At 35.0% G+C, this 26,677-nt stretch overlaps 3 protein-coding genes across 3 annotated transcripts; 2 read left to right on the top strand and 1 right to left on the bottom strand.

Annotated features, from left to right (window-relative positions):
- Positions 1 to 1,047: 1,047 nt before the first annotated feature.
- LOC128546043 (glutathione hydrolase 1 proenzyme-like) lies at positions 1,048 to 6,869 on the top strand. The gene is made up of 4 exons (XM_053520608.1): positions 1,048 to 1,756; positions 2,577 to 2,702; positions 4,385 to 4,479; positions 6,715 to 6,869. The coding sequence occupies exons 1-4, from the start codon at positions 1,605 to 1,607 to the stop codon at positions 6,867 to 6,869; spliced, it is 528 nt and encodes a 175-aa protein (XP_053376583.1). The 5' UTR covers positions 1,048 to 1,604.
- A 563-nt stretch (positions 6,870 to 7,432) lies between these two features.
- On the top strand, positions 7,433 to 14,065 carry LOC123533408 (glutathione hydrolase 1 proenzyme-like). The gene is made up of 7 exons (XM_053520186.1): positions 7,433 to 7,610; positions 7,883 to 8,035; positions 8,346 to 8,500; positions 9,498 to 9,685; positions 9,993 to 10,233; positions 11,493 to 11,606; positions 11,892 to 14,065. Exons 1-7 carry the CDS (start codon positions 7,454 to 7,456, stop codon positions 12,078 to 12,080), a joined length of 1,197 nt encoding a protein of 398 aa, XP_053376161.1. The 5' UTR covers positions 7,433 to 7,453; the 3' UTR covers positions 12,081 to 14,065.
- An 8,551-nt stretch (positions 14,066 to 22,616) lies between these two features.
- LOC123549689 (uncharacterized) lies at positions 22,617 to 26,369 on the bottom strand. The gene is made up of 4 exons (XM_053520185.1): positions 26,079 to 26,369; positions 25,583 to 25,817; positions 24,763 to 25,024; positions 22,617 to 23,571 (listed from the first exon to the last, which is right to left on the bottom strand). Exons 2-4 carry the CDS (start codon positions 25,645 to 25,647, stop codon positions 23,371 to 23,373), a joined length of 528 nt encoding a protein of 175 aa, XP_053376160.1. The 5' UTR covers positions 25,648 to 25,817; positions 26,079 to 26,369; the 3' UTR covers positions 22,617 to 23,370.
- Between the last annotated feature and the right edge of the window lie 308 nt (positions 26,370 to 26,677).

The following is a 26,677-nucleotide window of genomic DNA, read 5'->3' as shown; positions in this document are numbered from 1 at the left end:
TCGTAAAACATGGTGCTTTAATGTTGAAGCTAAACTTTGTTAATGAAGTCTAGACCAGTGTAGCTGTGTTGTTGTTACAAAAGTTTTCTACTTAAAGTCGTCTAAGGTATCTAAAGTATAGCTGTTCGGGGTGATAATCGATGTTCTTTTCCCATTTGTATAAAGCGCAATAGCCTAAGGCCTTATTGCAATTTTCTCTCGATTTTACAACTATTGGTCGCATTCTTAACACGGCCCAGATAATTTACCGACATGAAAAGCGATATATTTACACTATATATGAAACACCAGTTTGTATCACAAGTTACGGAAGAAGTATTGTAGACTCCGCGTCTCTTAATTTGGAATTTATAAAATAAATGACTCGCGATAAATCTGAAACCGAAGAGCAAAGTGAAATTTACATAAACCTTGACCGTTATATGGAAACGCTCATACATCGCCGGTTGATCAAATGGAGAACGCTATAGATGGAATACTTAAGAAAGTTCAATACTTCACTTCATCAAAATGAAGCAGCCAAGCAGTCCTCCACAAGAAATCGCTACTATTGAAAAAGAGACAACTCAAGAAGTCAACAAAGTAAAATAATTGAATGTCTGAAGCTTAACTTAAGTTCCCTACGTCTAAAGCTTAACTTAAGTTCCCTACTTATTGAATAAAACATCCCCTGCACAGAAGTTTAGTAGAAACAAAAACGCAACAAGAAAATATTTGTAAACCCTATGGATTCTCCCCGAAATATGATTATTGCATTTTAAAAGAACATTTTAAGCAGAATTCATCGACTGAGTACATGTCTTATAATCAAAAGCAAAAATGACCCGACCGGGACATTAAGAAAGTATGTAGTTGTCTTCTTGGGAGTAAAATTCCTAATGGAGTTTCACTGAATTTCATGATGGCACATTAGTATACTAAGTTGAATAATCAGAAGGCAATAATTCACTGAAAACTTTTCTAACTAGAGCATGGAGATAAGATGCATTTGTCCTTCCAGGCGGCGAGCTTCCTACATGTAAGAAGTTTGGTTGAATTTCAGTCAGTGGTTGCTTAGAAATACTTCGGATATGAAACGGTGCTGTAATATATTAATGTTGAATAATCAAAGGGAAATATTTCAAAGAAAAATCATCCGACAGGACAATATGCGTACCTCCCACTGGTAGTAAAGTTTTGCTGAATTCCAGTGAGTAGTTGCTGGGAAATTCTCCGGAAAACCATTTCACACCAAATGAAAAAGACACAAGATCAAATGGGAAGGGGTTTTTATCAAATGAAAAAAAAAAAGAATCAAACAGAGTGTGTTTCATTAAACGAAGAAGGCACGGGATCCAAGGAGAGGGATTTTCATCAGTTGGTGATTACTAGAGCTCACTTAGCCAACAGTTATTTCCGAATCAAAATAATAGCTTTTACTATATAATTACTGATAGTTACTGAGAACGATTACCTATATTTAAATAAGATATTGTATCTTTGTTTTCAGTATATCGAAATCGAGAGCTTGGGCAATAGTCACCATTGTTATAGTCGCCTGTATAGTAGCAGTGGCTATCGGACTTGGGTTCGGACTGCGTAAAGATGATGATAAAGATACACCAATGCCCGAATGCCCAGCACCGGCAGCGCCACCATCATCTTCCAGGTTAACAAAAGATTCGCCCATCTATGTTCAGCCAACCATTAAGAAGGAAGGTTTCTACCGTTACGCCACTGTATCTAGTGACGCACCTATATGCTCTTACTACGGAACGTAAGTGGTGTCTCATTAACTGTAGTTAGGTTATACTACCAAGAAATTATACATTTCCATAGAAAAATGCCTTTGTAAGGCTTTGGTAAGGAGGCTGATGTCTTTGTTAGAAATTTTCAACTTACTTCGACACGGACTGCCGACTTTTAGTAGGGGTTTTCTCAAAATATTTAAAGGTTCGCACTTACGGTGTGCATATATCTTTTACATCAGTATAATACGTTATTATAATATAACGTTTGCGTTCACTGTATAAAAATGTATTGAGAAACCATCTCGGTGCTAATAATACAGTACATGAGTTTGAAAAAATCTGGATAGTGTACAGGTTACTTTAAACCCATGTAAGCGCAATTTTCTGATATTGTTAGATGACGGGTAAAATTGAATGAATTCAGTTCAGAATGATGTTTAATTTGTATGATTTAAATTGATAAGAAGGTACAGTATGTCTTTTTACCGCGGTGAAGCAACCTGATAGTGCTCATCGTACCTTATCTTTGATTGTAGCATAACGAAATATTTTGTATCGTATCGTCATGACATCGTATCTTCGCGCGCGCGATAATACGACAACACAGTGACCCTAACATGTTTCCGTATACTTGTACTGTCTTTGATATAAGATATTTAATTAAGAAGTAACCTGTAAAAACACAAAATGTTGTGAGCCGCTGCACATAGGCCCTGATAGGGTTCAGCTGATCAACAGTAAGAAAGTGAACCTCTTGCTGCGCAGCAGTGCAGGGAAAGAGTGTTTGGTTCCGCACCGGGCGATCATTGGTCAATTATTTGATTTTTAATTTTTACATCATTTCAGAAACACTATGGTTCGTTATGGTGGTTCCGCAGTGGACGGAGCTATCGTTGCTATTCTGTGTAATGGTGTTTACAATCCACAAAGCTGTGGAATAGGAGGTGGATTTTTCATGAACTACTATAAAAGGTAAATTGTGATTTCTTATTTTTCTTCAAATGACCACACTACGTACATTTAAGGTTTATGTGAAGTGATTTGAAACTTCTCTTAAAGTATTTTTTTTTTGTTTTGTATTTACGCATCATATGTCTTTGTTTATCATTTAAGATGTATACTAAGGTATTCAGAATAAGTAGAAATAAATTTGAACTTGAGTGAGGTTGTTTTGTTTGGAATAATACATTTTCTCTTGAATCACATCTATTTTGACTGCTCATATCCAGTTTTGTTAAAAATATATCAAACTTCTTTTCCAAAAATATTTTGACACTATGTCTACAATCTAACATATTTCTCCAGATACTCCCTATATTGAAAATGTCACAAAAGTGTACTTTTCAAAAGTTGCAAAAATTACAAAATGAAATTGAAAGTAGAGCGGTTAAAGTGACAAAATATTGTTATTTTTAAGAAAATATATACATTAACTATATTCCAGCAAACTATAAAGCAAAATTAAAGGAAAAATACTTTGAAACAAGACCTGTCAATATTAGTGACAAGTGCCTAAGAATACTATAACTGTATGCGCAAAATATGCCAGAATAGTTTGATGTCCATAGGTGACATTGACCTTGGAGCTAGGGGTCTGGGTATTACATTTGATAAATCAACTCCTTATGGGGAACATTTGCATAGAGTAATTTTAAATTCTTCTTCTTCTTTAAAATCTCTTGATAAATGGCAGAGTTACGAATCGGACAAGAAACAGATCATGTTTACCTTTGACTTCTAATTATGACCTTGACATTAGAGCTAGGGGATGGGGTCTTGTGTGTGGCACATTATCTTATTAAAGGGAACATTTACAGTATGCCGAGTAATTTTAAAATCCCTTCATCGACGACAGATTAATGTACCGAACAAGAAACAGACCATTTTAACCATAAACCTCTAAGTGTGACCTTGAGCTTACAGCTAGGGGTCTTAGAATAGAGAACATTTATGCCAAGTTATTTTAAAATTCCTTTTTGGATGGCATACTTATGGACCGGACACGAAACTTTTGACATCTAAATGTGACCTTGACTTTGGAGCCAGGGGTTTGGGTCTTGCGCTTGACACATTGTCTCATTAGTGTAAACATTTATGCCAAGTTATTTCAAAATCCCTTTACGGATGGCAGAGTTACAGCCCAGACAAGAATTCACATGGACGCACGCAGGGACACAAGCACGCAAGGACGGAATAACAGTGCGATTTTGATAAGCCCACCTTCGGGAGCATACAAAAGTTTCATATTTTCTACAAAATAAAACAGTGACAGTGGAAATATATGTAACACTATACAGTCACAACATACATTCCAAAAGAAGCTAACATTTGTATAAAGTATTTCCAACTTCTTCTGAACAATTCGGCATATTTAATATAAATAGTGATAGTCTATGAGGTAAAAAATTTCCAAAATTATAATTCACCCGAAGGATGGTCTCATAACACTTCTGCTGAATCTTAAAGGTTGGTTTTCTGAAAATATAAAAACACATATATACAAAAATAATTACGTATTTGTGTTAAAAGGATAACTGAACAGCAGCAAATACATGTAATTGTATTCAATTTGAAAACTTTCGAAAAAATACTGATTTAATACCATTCCTGCTCAAAACTATCTTATTTAAAGAACGTACATTTTATGATTAAAGGTCAGAACGAAAAGGATATGTGATGATGGCTCGAGAAATGGCGGCTGGTACTGCATCAGAAGACATGTATACAGACGGGACTAGTTCAACAGAAGGTTTTCATGTTTGTCATTGGTATTAAGTCACGGAAGAAAAATCGAAGAATTTCTGATCATTTTCAGTCTTTCACCACAAATATGATAGTGCTAAAATGTAAATTTCATGGCTACGAAACCGGACATTCTAACACGATCCGCAGCAGTTGCTATATAAACATATAGCGAAATCGCCTATACATGAATCTACGATAAAATATAGCTCTTCCATTCCGCCCTACGATTGTAACACGACTGAGATTCTACTCTGCTTCCGTTATATACCGACTAAATACTCGACTTTTTCAGTGTTATGTAGCAGTAATAAAAAGTACATCAAATTTTCTGAAACAAACAATATCTAACTGATGAATTTATTTGTTTATATTTTACCGTAAGAATACAGCGAACTTGCCCTTTCCGAACCAGTTTTTAATTTTTTATCGTTTTACTTCGTCAAGTTTATATTTTAAATATAAATATTATCTTAAATGCTGGACAAATATGTCACGATCAAAATAACGTGAAAAGAAATTCGAAACAAAACATTGTTTGTAACCGATTTCTGTAATTGATCAGGCTGGTACTGTGCGTAATTCGGGTCATACTCGCCTATTCCGAATCACCACAAATGAACTGAAATTGTTTTCTTATTACTATCCACAACAACATAAAACTACCATCTTGAATCGAAAACTGAAATTATTTTATGTTAGGAATAGAAATAATCGCATTCAAGGCCAATTAAATGACTAAAACGATAGGCATGGCATCCTTCTCTGGCATTATTGAAATATGCTGTTTTAAAACAGTCATGTGGACGGTCTTGTCCTTCGTGTGAATAAAATAGTCACATGGTATAAGACCTTTGCCTTTTCTTTAACATCTGGCCATGGGTAAAAATAATAACATAAATTAATATTTTGGACACATTGAATCGGCATTTTTTTCTGCAACCTTTAAACAACATGCAGCAGAACAGAACTGAAAATGTGTGATTCGGAATAGGCACAATGTATGCCATCTATATTTCCTCTTTAGGCATCTCAATGGTCAAGTTGTTTTTAATGTGGAATATATGATTGGAAAGAGCGTAAAATTTCCTTCTTTTTAATCTCCCTTTCGTTTCATTTCGTTAAAAAACTAAAACGCAATCGCTTCTTGAATCTGACATTTTTGTTTACATTCGTCAGATTTCCACATAAGAAATAATATAGCATTTGGACAATGTTGCAAATATGGATTATGTAAGAATAATTTGAACTATTATCAGCAATGAATTATTAGTTTAATGCATTTAGATATAAAACCAAAACATAGCTTACGATTTTTCTTGACGGATGCGCGACGGCTCCTTTAAAGCTTGGAAATGAGTCAATTTACAGACTGGTTCGGAATAGGCGAGTTCACTGTATGTTTCAGCCCGGTAAGTTTCAACTTCAACACCAGTGCATCTATGTCTGGTCGTGTGTGTAGTTTACAATTTCTGCGTTGTAGGCACCACAAATGTCAACTAGATTCTACTTTGACAGTAAATAAATTATAATTAATTTTCCAATCTTCCAGACTCAAGTTTTTACGTGTTTATATGCCGCCGCAATGTTCTGGCGTGTATGTTTCAGTGCCATCATGTAGGTGACGTGTACTATTTTTAGAAACTGCATATATAAACCTTGAATTAAGTATTTACCTCTGATTTCTATATCCGACCTTTGATGTTATTGAAAATAACATTTTCACGGCAATAACTACTTAATACTTTAATTAAAATTTACTGAATATCGGAAAATTCCGTTTGATGCAACGCTTTCCAATCGTGGGGAGGTTTTTATAATAGCATATGGCCAGCCGAATGACAATCGCGCTAAAATGTAGTGCTGTAAAATGCGAAGAATTTACGTGGTTAGAATCGAAATAATAAATATGTTCCAATAATTTTATCAGTTAATAAAATATGGGCAGTCGTTCGGATGCGAATATTAAATCACTCGTGCTACGCACTCGTGATTTAATTATTACGCATCCGAACTCCTGCCCATATTTTATTAACTAATAAAATATAGGCACATATTTATTATTTCTTAATTCGATTTCATGAAAAATCTAATAGTTCTTTTAAAGCTCTTTACATTCGAAATCAAAAAGAAGAAACACAGGCAAGTTTTATCTTTTATCTTTTATCAAAACACCACCACCAAATACGTTGTCAGATATATTCTGATTTCCCATTTCATCCGTTGTGCTTCTCAAATACAGGAGGCATGGCAATCGGCATTCCGGGGGAAATCAAAGGACTTCACGAGGCATGGAAACTGGGCGGTAGACTTCCGTGGTCTGAACTGTTCGCACCTGTTATACAGATGTGTAAACAAGGCTTCCCTGTTGGAAAACACCTCCATACCGATAAATAAGGAGATAATAGGCCGTTATGTGGAACTAAAGTATGCTTTATATAGTTCTTTGTTAGAAAGTACTTTTAAGGTAACACATCTTTAGAGAAAATTTTCAATTTCCCATCAACTGATATAAAGATATTTATCCTAACATATTATAGCAGTCGCAACTTCACCGCGATGGTTGACCTTAGGCTGATTATTCATATCGATTATTTCATTATAGAGATCAAGGGTGCTTAGGGTAGCCGTGTATATTTATATGGAATTAGTTAATATACAGTGCAGTATCAAAGTATATATGCTTACATTTGATCAGTTGAAACTTTCCAATACACTAATTTAAATTTACACAAATGTTCATTTCCTTTTTCTTACGCAGCTCGTGTTTTACGTACACTCCTTTTCAATGATAGGTTGTGCCTCATTATGTATTGTAATGCAAAGGTCAACCATCGGGGTCAAGTTGCGTCCACTATGTAGTAACAGAAACTTGATTTTACAGCTCTTACTTGTGTTATTCTCTATGTGGTTGTTTAAAGTGTATGAGGACCTTTCTTCAGTATGTTTACAATCTGACACGTACACTGTATTGTAGAAAAATGTTGACAAATACAGAAACCGGAGAGCTTTTGAAGGAAGGGGATACTATAAAACTGCCAAAACTGGGAGCAACTTTCGAAAAAATAGCAGCGGACCCGTACGCATATTACAATGGATCCCTAGCAGACGACATTGCAGCAGATATTGCCGATGGCGGTATATTACTATACATGTAGATTCATATGAATATAATTGTGCTTTCTTTCTCAATGATCATTAAAACCCTTCTCGTTAAGTTTGTTACGGAGAAAGTATTTTGTAGCCAGAAATGTAGTTTATAGCTAAAAAAAATTAATTCAAAGCCTTAAGTGCATCTCATTTGCAATGGCTTCTGGACATATTTACTAACCACAGATATATTTTGTTTGCATCAAGTACATTTATCGCGGCTGCGTAGGTCAAACGATTATTTCTTTCACGTTTTGCAGCTGGTATCGTTACTAAGGACGACTTGCAGAGATATACCGCGGCTGTCAAAGAGCCTATGAAGATCGATTTGGCTGGTGGGGACTATAAGGTGTTGTCCCCTCCACCGCCATCCAGTGGGGCTGTCACACTACTGATACTTAATATACTTAACGGTAAGTTTATCAACATATAGTGGGTTTCGGAGACCAAAACTGGCTTTCAGTTATTTGTTGCATAAAACATGACACCACCTTGCTTTTGATTTTGATGTATCGTTGACAACAGTCGGCAAATATAGTACAAAGACTTAAAGTGGTCCTTGTGTGTACTGCCGCTCGCCATTAAGTGAACTTTGTTAATTTTATGTAGAATAAAGAAGACAGTTATTTCGAAAATTCATGGCTAAAATTTAATTTGTTTTGTGCAGTTTTGAAAACGTTTAAAACTTTAGCATATTTTCACATCCAAATTTTAATATTTAAGGATTCAATATGAGCGCAGACAGTGTATCTACTGGAGAGAAGGCAGTGGAAACGTACCATAGAATTACTGAAGCATTTAAGCACGGGTTTTCCGTGCGTACAAATCTAGGAGATATTGATCAAGAAGATCAGGCATCCAAGGACAAAATTAACGAGGTCTGTTTTTTGAGTAACATTAATTTACTGAATTTAAGGAAGTAAATTGTTTGAAACCATTTTGTTATCGCTACAAAAGTATAGAAATGCAAACTATTAATTTTATTATTTAACAAACACAGACAGGGAATTTGCGTTCTTCAAATTCCGTTACTGGGTGTTTCGTTGTTCCTTTCAACAAACGCAAAACGTTCAGCGACAGAAGTTTTGGTACTGTTGGACCTAAACTCTGGAATGAATTGCCTCTTGAAATAAGGAACTCAGACACAATAGATGTTTTCAAAAAGAAGTTGAAAACTCATTATTTTGGAAATTACTTTGCACTCTTTTAGAGACTGTGACTGTAATTTTTAAGAGATTGAAGTAACGTGAACTGGATGATTTTATTGTGTAAATACCTTCGAATATGAACTATATTATAACAAATGCGGAATACAGTTGTTTGTAATAATTTCTGGACATGTCGCAATGACCCACTTATTCTTACTTAATAACAAACGGCTGTCTTACTGTATCTTAATAATGTTCTAATATTTTATTAATCTTGTCTGATGTCTGATATTTTTTTAATGCTTACTAAATAGTTTATTCACAATGATATTTATGCTCATTTATGTTATATGTCATTAAATATCTTAATTTTGTCGTATTTTTATGTATTTGTAAAACGCCATTGAATATATTTTACGTAAAAATAGGCGTTAAATCAAATAAAACAGTTTCAGTTTCAGTTTTTATTGGAAAGCTGACGGCTAGATCAAGAAGTCGGCTTGTGTCTAAAATGAAACCCGGGTCAGTTCATTTGTTATACTTCTTCCTGAAACTTAAGCTGTCAATGCGGTCTTTTAATTAACATGAAACAGCGATGGAGTTTCAAATTGTCACTCTTCTACCATCCGTATGAGATGACGTGTGTTAAAATATTTCCATATTTATTTATTGTAAAAATACGTTTCAAGGCTTTATCTTTGATACCTTTCATAACTATGCGTTTCAGCTTCTACAGAATATGACGTCATTATCTTGGGGCGAAATGAAGAGATCAAAAATCACACGGAATACTCATGAAACGGATTATTACGAACCGACATACAGTTTAACAATTCCTAATGCAGGAACCACCCACATATCTGTACTAGGACCAAAAGGAGATGCTGTGTCAATAACTAGTACAATAAATCTCCAGTGAGCTCCTTAAATTCTTTAAAAGAAACATTGAAATTGTACCAGTCGTCTTTTGTTTGTTGATTGATAATGAAAGGGAAACCTAACTTCTATTTTGATTTAACGTTCAAATAATTTATGAATTAATTAATTCAATGAAAAAGTTTAATCTTTTCCTCCACCAGAGAGCTAAACATAAATACAAAACTTTAATACATCAAGTTTTGTTGCATTGCTGTTGTGCAATGCTGTAACAAAACTAATTATTCAATTCAAAAATGTCCGCAGTGGCACGACCTGTTCTCCTTGAAGATGCATTCTTTTCCAGTTTTGGGTCAAAGGTTGTTGGGACGCGCACTGGCATTGTGTTTAATAACGATATGGATGATTTTTCTACTCCAAATACAACCAATTATTTTGGAGTTCCAGCGTCTCCCGCCAATTTCATCAAACCATACAAACGCCCTCTATCGTCAATGTCTCCCACTATTGTATTGGACAAAGATGGTGACGTAAAACTCGTTACAGGAGCAACTGGAGGAACAAGGATTATAACTTCAACGGCATTGGTATGTTTGCGTTTAAATCTCCACTAGATCTAGAAAATCTAAGTTGCCGTATAGTAGACTGACTTGCTTTTTTACTAGACTTGCATTTATATACAGAATTATATCATATAACTAAAGTTTCTTTGACTGGTGAAAAGACGAATTAAATATAACATCACTTGCCCTTTCTTATACATCGACGGTTACTGTTCCTTATTTGAAATTGAAGTAAACACAGGCAGTGAGAATGGGTAATTTCTTTAGTTAATACTAATTCATTTTAGCTCGATTGTGATGAAAGCTTCAAGCTTATTTGCACCACTCTCGAGCCCGCTTCCTGGAAAAAACAGTATTGGTGTCATATGAGAAGGCGTGGTCGTAACCCCAGTAGGGCTCGAACCCACTACCCCTGGATTGAGCGGCCGGCACCTTACTGACCGGACACTATTAAGTCCTCTGGCTCCGGCTTCATAGTTAAAATGAATGTACCACATCATCCTGATAATTATTTTGAAAAGAGGGATACCTAATTGCTTTGTCAGTTTGTGTCTAACTGATTGTTAAAGCAGGGCCTGTAAAGAGTTTAAGTCAAACTATTTTTGTAAGCAAGACCTAGTTTGTTTCAAATGCTTAAGGTAATAAAACATGAGGTATTTGAAAAGCAAGACTTGTCTAATTACTAGTTAAGTAGGAAACTTGTATTTAGTTTGTATCTAACTGTTTTGTCAAATAACTAATTAAGCAGGAGACTTGTATGTAGTGTGAATCTAACGGTTTTGTCAAATTACTAATTAAGCAGGAGACTTGTCTGTAGTGTGAATCTAACGGTTTTGTCAAATTACTAGTTAGACACTTGTATGTAACTTGTATCTAACTGTCTGGTAAGTATTTCTTATAAGCAAGGAGTGTGTATTTAATAACTTTGTAAACAGTATTTGTGAGGAGTTTGTATTTAACTGTTTTGGCTAGCATGGTTGTCAGGACTTGTAAGCCTAAAGGAATTTGTTTGATAAGCAGGGTGAGTATGTGACTTATGAAAAACTTGTGAAAAATTGTTTAATAGGCAAGAATTAGAAGATTGTTATGCCAAATTGTTTTTTGAAAGCAGGTTTTTGTTAAAAGTGTGTTTAACTGTTCAAGGCAGCCAGGACCTCCAGGGGTTTTATTTAATGATTGGTAAGCAGGACTTGCAAGGAGACTTTGTCATATTGTTCTGTCAACAGGACTTATAAAGAGGTTATGATAACTTGCTTGGTAATCCATATTCTTCTTCTCTACAGAGCATCATACAGACTCTTATGTTGAAGTTAGGTCTGAAGGAGTCTACAGAATTTCCCAGAATCCATCATCAGCTACTTCCGCCAGATTTAAGAATTGAAGAAGCCATGCCCCAGGTAACAAATATTTTCTTAATTGTACAAGTGTTTTAGCTTACCAGGATTTTGTCGCATATGACTGGGCGAGCGGAAAGTCTAGAGCCTAGTATACCCAGATTTCCCGCGCAAAACCAACGCCTTGCTCTACGACTTTTAGCTATTTTAATTAATTTTTTAATTAGGTCCCCAGAATATTTTAGAACATATTGTTGTGAATGGTTTTTGATAATCCAATTTTATTTCCTTGAAAATATCATATTTATTTGCTAAAGGAACAATATTCGTTTTCCATATTGATTTCAGGTTATTTTTGATGGTCTGAAAGCACGTGGACACACCTTTGACGTTAGAGAGAAGCTCGGATCTTCAGTACAAGCTGTCCTCACGATGAACAAACAAGAAAGCAATGTCCAAAATGCGCTAGATAGAAAACATACAGGGATTTTTTCTTTCAGTGACCCAATTAGAGATGGGATAGCTGACGGCGTATAAATATTAAAAAGAATGGGAAATGTATTTGATAATATTTTGATACGGGCTGGCTTAAGATGATTATGAGCCATTTGGAACTTGATGATAACATTTATATATCAACGATGTACTTGTCAATATGGTTTTACCTGACAGATAGATGTTTTCAATTGCAGCAGACCTCTACAAATGTTTTCATACCAGATTAATGCGTTTGTGTCAAGCAACAATTTATTCATATTGGGTTCATGGATGGGGACATTTAGTAAAAGTTCATTAGTGTACAGGGACTCTATCCCACAGTTTTTAATTATCTCACTTTTTTTATTAAATTTTACTCATAAGTAAGAAAAAAGTAAAAACACAAAAATTGCAAGAGGAACGAGAGGGATTTTGTTGAAATTCCAAACAAAAACAGAGGTCATAGTGACAAAGTTCAGTGTATAAGAACCATAAACTACCTTGTTTATCTTTTAAGTATCACCCTTACTACGTTTGAACTGATAGTCCTATTTCTCTTGGCATAAAGAAAACTCAAGAAATGTTCGAGGGGTTTATGTCATATTTCACATAATGACAGAGAACATTTTGGGGGAAGTACACTGTCCAAGCACCATACACTTGAGTCGCCCAGTTTTTGAATTTTATCAGTTTATTCATTAAGCTTGAACGGACTAGTATCTAAAACCTTTTCAAGGGGTTAGGTTGGTATGGCGCCCAATGGTTAAAATGCAAAATACAGGGACTTTTTTCTGTCTTCAGCACAATATGACCTCTTTATAGGTTCTTTGGTCCATCATGCATCTTGTTGATAATGAACTTCGTTATACCGACCATATGTTTTCAACCTCAAAAGGCTATAAGGCATTATTAATGTATTGAAAAATCGTTTGATTCGACCGGATCTTTTTAGAGTTAATGTTATAGTTAAATATGTATTTCTATTTCAAATTATTTCAGACCCAATTTGAATTACATGATTATAGGCCTTGCGCGTCTCGTTTGTCCCTTGCGCGTCTTTGTATCGTACATTCTCGTCGTATTATTGCCAGTATACAAGGTGAAGAGCAAAACAACGATTGCGTTAACATGGAAAACAAACAAATAAACAGTTGCTCTTTAATTTTTTATGACAGTCCATGTGTATTGCTCTCAGTCTATAAAGAGCTGATATTCGTCTCTTGACTGAGTATCTTTTAAGCAAAATTGATTTTTATGGTGGCATATTTCTGTCACGAGATAGCCAGGTAGCTATCACAACAATAATGTAATCTTTCCAGGATATATATGTACTTTTTTCTGAAAATACTTCATCAAAATAAATAATATTTTATAGATATTTTACTTATTTCCTGAAAATGTTTTAGAACCTGCCACGAGAAGCTTTGTAGCTATTACGATAATACTTCTAACCTTTTAGCAATGTTGTTCATTTTTTCTTATTTTTGCTAGATATGCTTTTTATTTTATGAACATTCAGGCTATTAAGATAAACTTTTCAGAAAGTTTCTAAATATCAAGATACTTCCAGAAAGTATCCAAATAGCTATCTTGCTAATAATTGGCAGTTGTGGGCACTTACGTAAAACATATCGAGATAATATGGTAAATCACTGAAATAATATTTCCAGGAAAGTTTTGACTGTTGCCATGATCTTTTCAAAAAACTTCGCTTTATCACGATAATTACATTAGCTACCTAATTATCTCATGGCTGAAATATGCCACATCTTTTTTATATTTGTTTATTTTTTGTATTATTTTATTTTTATATATGTACTTACTTTTATGCATTTACTGAAACGTTGAACGCATTGTTTTATTACACTGAAACATATTCCAGATTGTTTTATTACACTGAAACATATTCCAGATTGTTTTATTACATTGAAACATATTCCAGATTGTTTTATTACATTGAAACATATTCCAGATATTAAGCAGCAAATTTTACACTGTGTATATAAAATTTAGAACTTAAAGCTACTAGTATCTTAGTATTGTTTATTTGATAGAGTCTGTCTTGGGCAGGACTCTTACGAAAGGTTTCGTGTATATCAGACAGAAAAAACTGCCTCTGGAGCGTGAACAATGAGAAATAAGGTAATTTAGAGTATTTCAAAGCCATAACTCCGATGTCTTTAGCAAACCTGTCAATATACATTCATCGCGTATGTGGCCTTTTATTTGATACAAATATGAAATGACAATTCTGATTATTGCAAGAGCCATAACTTTTGTGCTTCTAAGGCAATTTTACATTTTATTAAACGTGTCCAATATCTTATAACCTTATATATTCCATATACGTTTAATGAAGATTGCTCAGGAAATGTAGCCTGTAATATGTAACTGATGTGAATTATGACAATTTTGCTCAAGACAAGAACTATATGAGCCGTGCCATGGGAAAACCAACATAGTGGGTTTGCGACCAGCATGGATCCAGACCAGCCTGCGCATCCGCGCAGTCTGGTCAGGATCCTTGCTGTTCCCTAACAGTTTCTCTAACTACAATAGGCTTTGAAAGCGGACAGCATGGATCCTGACCAGACTGCGCGGATGCGCAGGCTGGTCTGGATCCATGCTGGTCGCAAACCCACTATGTTGGTTTTCTCATGGCGCGGCTCATATTTCTAATTTTTACCATAGCCAGCTTATCAGTAACTGAACTTGATCGAGATCATGTGGTTAGTTTCATAAGGCTTACACTAGAAGTGTAACTGCTTACATGTTACAAATGTAAAATATGCCATTTTTGTGTTTACCATTCTGACACTTCTGCATGTTACACACCATGTGAGTTTCAAGAAGAGTGCTATAAAATGTGAATAAGAACTTTTTGTAAAATAATGGCCTGTCCGTAGTAATCGGTTGTGTTATTGGTTGCGGGTTTACCCCGCTACCAAAGTTACAAGTGTAATTCTGACAATCATATAGCATCTTTATTTTATTCCAAATCACTTCCAAAGGATGTTCATGTGCTATACAAAATAGTCCCATTTATGAACATAGCAAACGAAGCAGTTCAGATTCAACCTGTATCCATTCACACTGATCATTTGGATTACATAAGATCAATCAATGATAAGGGTTTTCAGCCCATGGTTACATCACAAGCTAGGTCAGGCAGAGTTCATCTTAAGTATGAGACACATTTGTATTCGTTTCTCATTCGTGTATATATATAGATTGGCATTTTAACAGAAACTAAATCTACCAAAACCCGCAACCACCAGACATCTCAAGGCTTTGATGTTAAGTTTGGAATCAGTGTTTATTCTCAATGACACTTTGACCTTGGTAAGTCCCCAAAACAATAGGGATTATCTACTGATCAAACTATGAACTGGTTGCCTTAGGCTCATTTTTACTTGCGGTCTGGAGGCCGCAGGTATATTGGAATGCAACAAGTAGTGTAGTACATGGGGACTGGATGATTTCGCGTGACTTTTTACCGATATGCGATTGGCTTATCGCATTTATGGAACGCCGTTTTTGCAATATAGCTGGCACTCTATATGATATGTAGAGAAATGTTTGTGACCTGAATTCCTCATTTATTATTTCATATAATTTATTCAAACTTTCAGCAATGATCAATATTGATACCTAGTTATTATTATTATTATTGTTATACCAGATTTGTTGTGCGCCCTTTTCATATGTAATATACGTTCAAAGGCGCTTTACAATTAAACATGTGACACATCGCAGATATGTAGGAAAATAACAAAACATGACATATGCAATCACAAAACTGAAACTGAACAATTTGATTAAACGCCTTTTTTATAAATAATATTTTCAATGACGTTGTACAAAATAATAAAAAATAATAGTTATTACAACAATATCATAAATGGACAATGATAATATTTACAGCCTTATTGTAACAAACAGCCATGACCGCACCCCCACCCCTGAGGTCGTTTTACATAAGTACATAAGGGATTTGTTTTGCATTGCTCTTTAATTTCCTGGATTATGGTCATGTGTTGTCTTCAATGTTCTATATGTCAACGAGGTCCAGGTGAAAGCATGAATCAATCACATTTTGATAGCTCTAGTAAAGTGTTTCAATAGTCAAGGACCAGTTGAGCTAAAAGTTACGTTATACATGAAAGGAGAATATATTTATTTTGCTCAAAACAAAAACTTTCCGAACTAAGAAATACATATTTCATAGATCTACTTGCCACATTAAAGCGTAATGGTATAATAAAACAAGAGCTACGCCAAGCGGGGCATTATACGGCCGAAGGGTTACATCATAGGATGGGAGCAAAATTTAAAGAACTTGACTGTTGTAGCCCAAAGGACTGGAACAACAAAAGGAAAACTTCAAAAAACAAATCTTAGTCCACAAAAAAATATTCAAAGTCCACACAAAAAAAATCCTTATCAGGTACAGGTATGTAAAAACACACCTAAAAATTGGAGGTACCATCCATGTTGTACCACAGAAAAGTGGTCTCGGTTTTTCCCTACGGCCAATAATAAATTTTTTTTTAAAAAAGCTATTTATAGTAACATAAAAGGGAAGTAATTCAAAAAAATATTGTAAGTGAACAAAAAAAGAGATCTGCCAAATAAAAGCAAAAGCACTGTAATGCAGAGAAATATACACAAAGGAAAGTCATATATGACGTTTGACCTTTAAGTGTGACCTTGACCTTAAAGCAAGTCATCTGGAACATGCGCTCTGCACATTGTTTCAGTGTGGTGAACATTTTTGCCAAGTTTCTTTGAAATCCTTCCAGCAGTTCAAGAGTTACAGAGCGGACACGAAACAAACTGATATGATGTTGACCCCTAAGTGTGACATTGATTTTGAAGCGAGTCGTCAAGAACATGCACTCAGCACGTTGTCTTGGTGTGGTGAACATTTGTGTCAAGTTTCTTTGAAATCCTTCAAGGGGTTCAAGAGTTACAGAGCGGACACGAAACAAACTGATATGACCTTTGACTCCTAAGTGTTTCATTGACCTTGAAGCGAGACATCCAAAACATGCGCTCTGCACGTCGTCTCCGTGTGGTGAACATTTGTGTCAAGTTTCCTTCAAATCCTTCAAGGGGTTCAAGAGTTACAGAGCGGAAACGAAATTGCTAACGGACAGACGGACACCAGCGTCATAACATAAAACGTCCCTTCGGGCGTATAAAAAGCACTGTATTCACCAATAAGTTACTTTTTAGGCCGAGTGCACAGGTGGCAGTAACGTACCTAGGATACAGTATGGGTCCATGAGCCATATACACTTAAATTTATTACAGTTATGTTTTATGGGGAATAAATGACAAAAATCCATTCTGAAAAATTTGCACCTGTGACAATGAGCCATTAGAAAGGTAATTAAGAACAGTTTGACATGTGCATTGCTTCCAGGTCCGTATTTTTTTTTTCAAAACAATATTTCCTTATCAATGATTGACCATCGTTGTCATAGGTGCAATTTTTTTTTCAAAATGACTTTTTGTCATTTTTCCCCATAAAACATTATAATTGTAATAAATGTAAGTGTATATGGCTCATGGACTGATACTGTATCCTAGGTACGTTACTGCTACCTGTGACCGAGTGGTCACTCAAACATCCATAAAAATTTCTGCTCTGTATAACTTCTGGCTGCAGGAATTCTTTCGGCTTGTTCATCTATTGATTGGAAACCATTCAAAGGCTAAGGTTAAATAAATGATCTTGACATTTGAAATTCTGACCCTTAGCACAACTGAGGTCACTTTCTTAACATATGAACGAGGAGGGTTTTTTAGTGTTAGCATTCTTGAGCTATTGGATAGAAACTGTTTCAACCTCAAGAACACAATAATGACCCCAAAATATTATCTGTCATCTTCTGACACCGGCAATCATCCTATGAAAATTGACGGTTGAATATCTAAGCACTTTCCAGTTATTACCCTGAAACCGTTTTCGGTCTTAATTTGACTGAAACCTTGTTGGCTGCCTCTCGGATTGCCCTTGTTACACTGGTAGCATGATAAACAAGAAATATCTTTAACCCTTACCCTGCTATATTTCTATAATGGACTGGTCCATCTTTCAATTTGGACAGTACCATTTATTACTCAAAGGAGTTTTCACTGAAAATTTACTGACTGAATAGCGAACAGTGCAGACCATGATCAGACTGCACGGATGTGCAGGCTGATCTTGGTCTGCACTGGTCGCAAAGGCAGAATCATCTGCCGCCAGCAGGCTAAGGGTTAAAAATGATGGTCGGCGAATTGTAATAAGGAAAGAAGTTTATGAATTTTTCATCTAACATTCATCTTTCATCTAACATTTTTCAAATTGCAAAACTAAACACCGCACTTTAACAATTTAAATGGTTCTCTTTTAATTTTTCGCAAAGGTTTTGTAGGGTTGCAATTTTGTTTCGTTTATCCTTAGACGAATAACTACAGCAGTAGTTTGATGAAGATTCATGAAGCGGTTCATGAGAAGAGGTCATTAAACGTGTTTATATTTTTAGCTAAATTGGTCCCTATCCCCATTTGTAACAAAATAGCAGGAGACCTTACGATATTGTTACACAAGTCCCTAATAGGGCCCAAGTTCCTATATAAATAAATTTGGAAGAGGACCTTATAATGATGCTTCAGACCAAGTATGACAAAGATCCACCAAGCTGTTCATGAGACGCTGTATAAAGGCATTTCTAGTTTTAGCTCTAGCAGCCCCTAAAAGGGGTTAAATGTCCCAGCTGAACAAAGTTGGCTGCTGGCCTAATAAAGATGCTACAAATCAAGTTTGATTAGAATACATGAGAAAAAATCAATAAAAGGATTTTTTATTTATTATTTTTATTTATTTCTAAAATAGTCCAACTGATCCCGCTTTAACAAATGCATATTCGCTATTCATGAATCTTTGGACAATGACGTCACACCTATAAAAAAAATGAAGGTCAAGCAAAACATACAATTGTAATTATTTCAATATTTTTAATTTATAAGCAAAGTTCGACCGTAGTCATATCACATAGATAAACTGTATGCAGTGTATCTTCATTTCAGTGTTATGAGATTCAGTCATTATATAGCATATATATAATAAAACAGATTTTAACTGAGTTCAATATTTGCATACCATACTAAAGAAAAATATTCATATATAATAAATCAGTTAAATAATTTATAACAAATATATCAAAGCAAACAAGTACTCATTTTAATATACAATCTGAATAAGTCACAAAAGCAAGAAACCTTTTCATACACAGACGATAATTGTAACAAGGAAAATCTTTTAAAAAGCACTTCTCCACATAAAAGACTCTTATGTTATAATTTATTCACTGGACTTTGTATGCAAATATTAAAATTATAATTAAGAAGTTATTTTGCTAACTTTCTCAGTCATCATAAAACAAGGACCTGTTATATAAAATCCTTGATAAAATATTTGATTGGTCCTCATAACAATGATTGCAAGTTAATACTATTGTTCTGCAAATATTTGTTAATGTAAAACATTATGTAACATATAATCGTCCTCATAACTAATAATAGCTCACCTATTGAGTATTCAAGAATAAGGAGAGCATATCCTGTCAACCGAGCATCGGCGTTATCTCCCCCTTATGGACTGAAAAACTTTAACCTGACCAATATCTCAAACACTATCAAAGCTTTTCTCTTGAAACCTTGCATATGTATTCAGAGTGATTGTTAGAGGTCACTGATCAAGAGCAATAAATCTTTCTGGAAGTTTGACTGAATTATCTCCCTTTTTAGCTCGACTCTACGAAGTATAAGGAGAGCTATCCTACTCGCCCCTGCGTTGGCGTCTTTCCGCGTCCCCACCTTGGTTAAAGTTTTGGTGCACTTTCTTTTTTTTCAACTTATCTCTGTAATTACTTGATGGATTTGATTCAAACTTGAAATACTTATTCCTCATCATCATCCACATCAACTGACATTAGGGCCATAACTCTGGCACCAATATTTCATGAATTATCCCCCCTTTTCACTTACATTTTCAGGTTAAAGTTTTGATGCACTTTCACTCTATCTCTGTTATTACTAAATGGATTTGATTCAAACTTAAAATAGTTGTTCAACATCATCACCCACATCATATGACACAAGGTGCATAACTCTGGCACATTTTTTCATGAATTATTCCCCTTTTGACTTAGAAATTCAGGTTAAAGTTTTATGCACTTAACTCATCTCTGTTATTACTGAATGGATCTGATTCAAACTTAAACAATTGTTCAACATCATTACCCTTATCATATGATACAAGGTGCATAACTCTGGGACCAATTTTTCATGAATTATTTCCCTTTTTACTTAGAATTTTATGTTAAAGTTTTGATGCACTTTCACTCTGTCTCTGTTATAACTGAATGGATTTGATTCAAACTTAAAAGTTGTTCAACATCATCACCCACACCATATGACACAAGGTGCATAACTCTGGCACAATTTTTCATGAATTATTCCCCTTTTTACTTAGAATTTCAGGTTAGTTTTATGCACTTTCACTCTATCTCTGTTATTACTGAATAGATCTGATTCAAACTTAAACAATTGTTCATCATCATTACCCTTATCATATGATACAAGGTGCATAACTCTGGGACCAATTTTTCATGAATTATTTCCCTTTTTTACTTAGAATTTTAGGTTAAAGTTTTGATGCACTTTCACTCTGTCTCTGTTATTACTGAATGGATTTGATTCAAACTTAAAATAGTTGTTCAACATCATCTCCCACACCATATGACACAAGGTGCATAACTCTGGCACAATTTTTCATGAATTATTCCCCTTTTTACTTAGAATTTCAGGTTAAAGTTTTATGCACTTTCACTCTATCTCTGTTATTACTGAATGGATCTGATTCAAACTTAAACAATTGTTCAACATCATTACCCTTATCATATGATACAAGATGCATAACTCTGGGACCAATTTTTCATGAATTATTTCCCCTTTTTACTTAGAATTTTAGGTTAAAGTTTTGATGCACTTTCACTCTGTCTCTGTTATTACTGAATGGATTAGATTCAAACTTAAAATAGTTGTTCAACATCATCACCCACACTATATGACACAAGCTGCATAACTCTGGCACCAATATTTAATGAATTATGCCCCTTTTTGCTGAGGATATACTTATATAGTGTTTTGATACATTTTATCTTTACCTCTCTTATTACTTTAAGTTGATATTTTTGACATAGACTCAGGCTATTGTGCAATATCTTCATCCACAATTGGAGTCATTAAACACTCCAGTGACAGCTCTAGTTTCCCCAGATGTGCCCAGTTTCACTATCCAGCATCGAAATAGTCGAGCGCGCTGTCTCCTGTGACAGCTCTTGTTGGACTTTGTTGCAATTTTCTGTTCAATTTCATAACTGTAAAATTGATAAAGATATTTAACTGAAACTTCACAGATGTCTTCACTGTCATTATGTAATATTGTTGGCTAAAGGTGTCATATAATTTATTCAATTTTGCCAGTTTTAGCTCCACTATTTGGAGAAAAAGGGTGCTATCACGTCAGCTTTCCTGGTTAAAGTTTTTCAGTAACCTTTGTTTTTCTGTCATATCTCTGTGACTTTTGCATACATCTTACTGTGACTTTACAAGTTATACATGTATGCAGTGACTGTGCCCAATATACCAAAGGTCAAGGTCACCAAGGTGTTGTACTTGTTTGTTTTAAGGTTAAGGTTTTTCAGTACCCTTTGTTTATCTGTCAAATGTCTGTTACTATTATTTATATCTTACTGTGACTTTAAATACATGTAAATATTGGCAACCATGCAGGTCAGGAAAAGTTATGGTTCTTTGACACTGCACACCCTCTCAGTGTGTTCTATCATTGTATGCAGTTAAAAGTTTGCATCTTCCATACTTTTCAAGTTATGCTCAGGACTAGAAAACGTGACAGACAGACAGACGGATGACAGAGAAGTAAACCCTATATATTGCAGCTACTCCGTAGCAGGCGACACAACAAGGCTATGATGGACTAAAAAGGAAGTTTCCATATTTTAATTGTCACTTTATTTCCACAAAAATACATAAATGTTTTATTTAATTCTCAGACCCTGTTGAACATATTTTTTATTGAAAGTGCCTATGAACAAAAATTAATTCAAAAGTTTAGGTCAAGATATAGTTCACCATTTATTGAGCAGAAACTGATTTTAAATTTCAGGTCACTGTGACCGAGATACCGAAATATTAACAAAAGTCATCTTTACATTATGACCAATATACCAATATATTTGATTTCTAGGTGAAACAGTTCATGAGTTTCTAGCAGAAACTGATTTTAACCCTTATTATGCTGGACACAGTTGATTCTGCCTTTGCGACCAGTGTAGATCATGATCAGCCTGCACATCTGTGCAGTCTGATCATGAACTGCACTGTTCGTCATTCAGTCAGTATCCTTTTGGTATGCACCCCTTTTAACATTTAATGGTACTGTCCAAACTGAAAGACGGACAAGTTCATTATATAAATTTAGCAGAGTAAGGGGTTAAATTTCAGATCACTGTGCCCTTGACCTAAATCCAGAAAGTGGTCAACTAAACATCATGACCAACAAACCTAAGAACTTTCAATGTTCTAAGTGAAATAATAATTTTGGTGACCTTGACCTTTGACCTAGTGACCTCAGTCTCAGTTAGGACCAAATAGGGCACTGGGGATCATTGTGGCACAGTTTCATCAAAATTCACTCAGTAGTTTCATAGGAGATGCGATAACAAAATTTTATCAAAAATTTAAGTTAAGGGTCACTGTGACCTTGACCTTTAACATAGTGACCTCATTTTCAGTTAAGACCAACTAGGGAAATGGGGGATCATTTTGGCTAAGTTTGATTAAAATCCACCCATTTGTTTCAGAGGAGATGTGATAACAATTTTTCCAAAAATTTAACTGAAGGTCACTGTGACCTTGACCTTTGAGCTACTGATCTCATTTTGAGTAAGGATCATTGTGACCAAGTTTCATTGAAATCCACTCAGTAGTTTCAAAGTAGGTGCAAAGTTGAAGGTCACTGTGACCTAGTGACCTCATTCTCAGTTAGGACCAACTAAGGCACAGGGGGATCATTTAGGCCAAGTTTTGTCAAAATCCACATGGTGGATTCAGAGGAGATGTGATAACAAGAATTGTTAACGGAAGGACGGAGTGACGGACGGATGGACCACGGATTGACTAGCTGGTACATTGTAGATGGTGGACTAAAAATGCAAAAAAGTAGTTTTCTTCACTTTTTGTATTTTCCTTGCACCTTTTTTCTAAAATATAGTTATAAGTTATTGACAGTCCAATATTCCAATATTTCTTGGTAGATATCAACACCAAAATTGTTCGAGTCTTTCTGAAGTATATGTTGTAACTGTTGTTTCTGATTTTCTGTGATTTCCATGCTGTCTGGAACAACTACTGATTCTGGATGAGTTATTAACGCCCCTGGGTTGTAGTCAATACCATAATCATTTGTACTGTCCTGAAGCAACAAAAATGCATTTGTCATACATTGCGCAATCATTCTATGTAAGTTATACTGAGCTGACAGACACAATAGTCAAACTTGATGTTTGGTTATCATAATTGATATCATAAACAAGAGATCCCAGAGGGATGACAGGGGTCATTAACACATGAAAATGATATTTTAGGAGTTTCAAGGTCGTTGGTTGAATGGTTCACCAGTTACCAGGTATTATGCAGAAACCAATTTTATTTTTCATGTCAATGTGATTTTTGAATTTTGACTATGTATCAATGTTTTCCTGGTGAATGTCTAGTCCCCCCCCCCCACACAAATTAGGATCTATGATAAAGTATATATATTTCAGACAGGACTGAAGATTTTGTTTGGTTTCAGACAAGAAGATTTAAAAAGTTTTCACTTAAAAAAGGTATTTTTAGCTCCTCTGACCTAGTTGTGCATTGGACTGGAACCATTTTAACAACTTCGAAAGAGGACCACCCAAGGATCATTCCTGTGAAGTTTGGTCAAAAGCCAATCAATATTAACCAATCATAAGTGTAAAATGTTTATTTTATTTTAACATTTCAAAATATTTATCACCATACATTGTTTTTTAAAAAAAAAAAAAATACCATAATCTTAATCATTATGACCAATATACTTATGCATTTCTAGATCCTAAGTGAAACAGTATACAAGTAACTGAGCAGAAACTGATTTTAAATGTCAGAACATTGTGACCTTGACCTTTGCCTAAGTGACCTTAATACATACAGGGATCAACCACACATCATGACCAACAAACCTAAGAACTTTCAAGGTTCTTGGTAAATAGTTCACCAAATATTGAGCAGAAACTGATTTCAAACAGCAAGTCACTGTGACATTGACCTTTGACCTAGTGACCTCATTATCAGTTAGGACCAACTGGGGCAATTAAGGATCATTGTGCCAAGTTTCATTGAAATCCGCCAATTGGTTCAGAGGAGATGCTTCAACAAAATATTACCTTCACTTTTGACCTATTGATCTAATTCTCAGGGCCAATCAGGGCACTGAGGGATCATTTTGGCCAAGTTTGATCAAAATCTGCCCAGTGGTTTAAGAGGAGATGCGATAACAAGAATTGTTTATGGACGGACAGAATGAAGGAATGACCACTTTAACTTCAGAACAAGCTGGTTTAAGTAAATATTTTATCACCTGATCCATACTCGTTGCATGATTACTGGTCAACCAAAGTTGCAAAGGAGTTCTGTTGTTCTCTGTTCTAAGTGGACGCCGCCTCAGTGCTTCGGTAAATCTGTCTAAATGAGCTTGTATTCTATGAAGAAACACAAGGTGTAGCAACATTAAATGTGTTTCGTTTGTCGGATCCAGAATACTGTTGTTTTCCATGCTGTAGAATAATGTGTAGTACAAACTTGTAACACCAGCCCACACTTCCCTCCATAACCGTTCAATTCTGAAATAAAAACCCGACAAATGTGGCAAAATAGTTGATGCTTAATATCAAGGTAGACCTTAAAATTATTCCTTTATAAAACAACAACAAAACATTACAGTTGAGCTATCGCCCCTTAGGAATCTCAGACCTGGATAATATTGTCATTCACTTGTCTAAATGTACTACAAATATGTAAAGTTTCATTAAAATCCTTTAATTAGTAAAGAAAGACAAGTATTGAGGAACGAAGGACAGGTAGACAAGATGACTCCAATATACATATGTACTCCCTCCAAACTTCATCTGGCAGGGGTATAATGCTAGCTGGCTTTCCAAAGCAGTATAAAACACAAATAAACCAAAATATGAATGACAAAATAAATTTTTAGCTTAAAATTTACTTATTAAACTGTGGTGTTGCTTAAGCACTGGTTTTTTCATGTCTTAATAAAAAGTTAATCTATTATGGCTTTCCAGAGAAAACCAGTCATGAAACGTAAAAATTAAAGCTAGAAAAATCCAAAAGTTTAGGGATGGATAATAAGTAACATATATACATGTAAGTATGATGCAAACCTTTGATTATGTACAGATCTCCCTGCAATGAATGGTCTATCAACTGATTGTTGATGCTGAAGCATGTACTCTGCCACTAAGACATTTTCACCACCTTTGTCAGACCTGACCCTAGCTGGTAACAGCCTCTAAAAAGGCACATAGGACAGTTTGTGCACTATTATTATTGCTGACCTTCAAAAATACAGGGAACCTTGAGAAGCCATCCACCCCTCCATGAATAACTAGGCGCCATCTGAAAAACAAGTCCATTTCTAGTTTAATACCTAAACACTACCCTTTTCAGCCTTTTTTGCCAGGAGTTTGTTGAAATAATTATTTTAATAATTGTTTTGTTCCTTACATATGTTTGGAGTGATACATGTACTTCTGCAATAACTGTGTATAACAGGGTAATTGTTGTTTGTTCATACAGGTTTACCTATGGTAAGAGTTCCTTACCGAATGCATACATGGACAATTTATTACACATCATTCAAGAGTACCAGTAACTCACCTTATCAATTTGTGATTTCCGTCAATATGCCACAGTGCTTGAGGACCACTAACTGAGTATGTTCTTCTCTGTATTCTAGAAGATGTCAGAAATACTCTGCGAAAGAGCACTCCACAAGGATCACACTCTCTTAGAGCATGTCGTACTTTATGTTCCTGTATTTTCAAACCTTTTGAAAGAAGAAGACTTTGAATAGTTCTATATCCAACATTTGGAAAACTGGCAGAGAGCTGTTGAACTTCCAGCTTTATTTCCTCATCAGACAAGTTGCTATAAGTCTGACGGACTGATAGATTAGCAAGATGAAAAATCGGGATTTTGACCCTCCCGCGCGGGAGATCACATGTATGGTTTTTTACCATGTCAATACTTGTTCTTCTATGAAAATTCATGTCTTCACTACAGGTTTATTGAATTTTTGTATTATACGAGGCTATAAATGTATTATGACATTTAATGCTAACAAAATTATGTAATGTTATGTTATCTATTACGTAACATAACTGCTATACAAAATGTTGAATCTATATTCCAATCCCAGGTGCACAGGTTCAGATCTGTTTAGTGCACACACTATGTTAGAAAGGAATCCTTTGAAA

The sequence above is a fragment of the Mercenaria mercenaria genome, chromosome 12 (genome assembly GCF_021730395.1).
Source record: "Mercenaria mercenaria strain notata chromosome 12, MADL_Memer_1, whole genome shotgun sequence".
In the NCBI taxonomy this organism is placed as follows: domain Eukaryota; kingdom Metazoa; phylum Mollusca; class Bivalvia; order Venerida; family Veneridae; genus Mercenaria; species Mercenaria mercenaria.
Note: the sequence above shows the minus strand (reverse complement) of the source record. Positions and strands in the feature narration are given on the sequence as shown.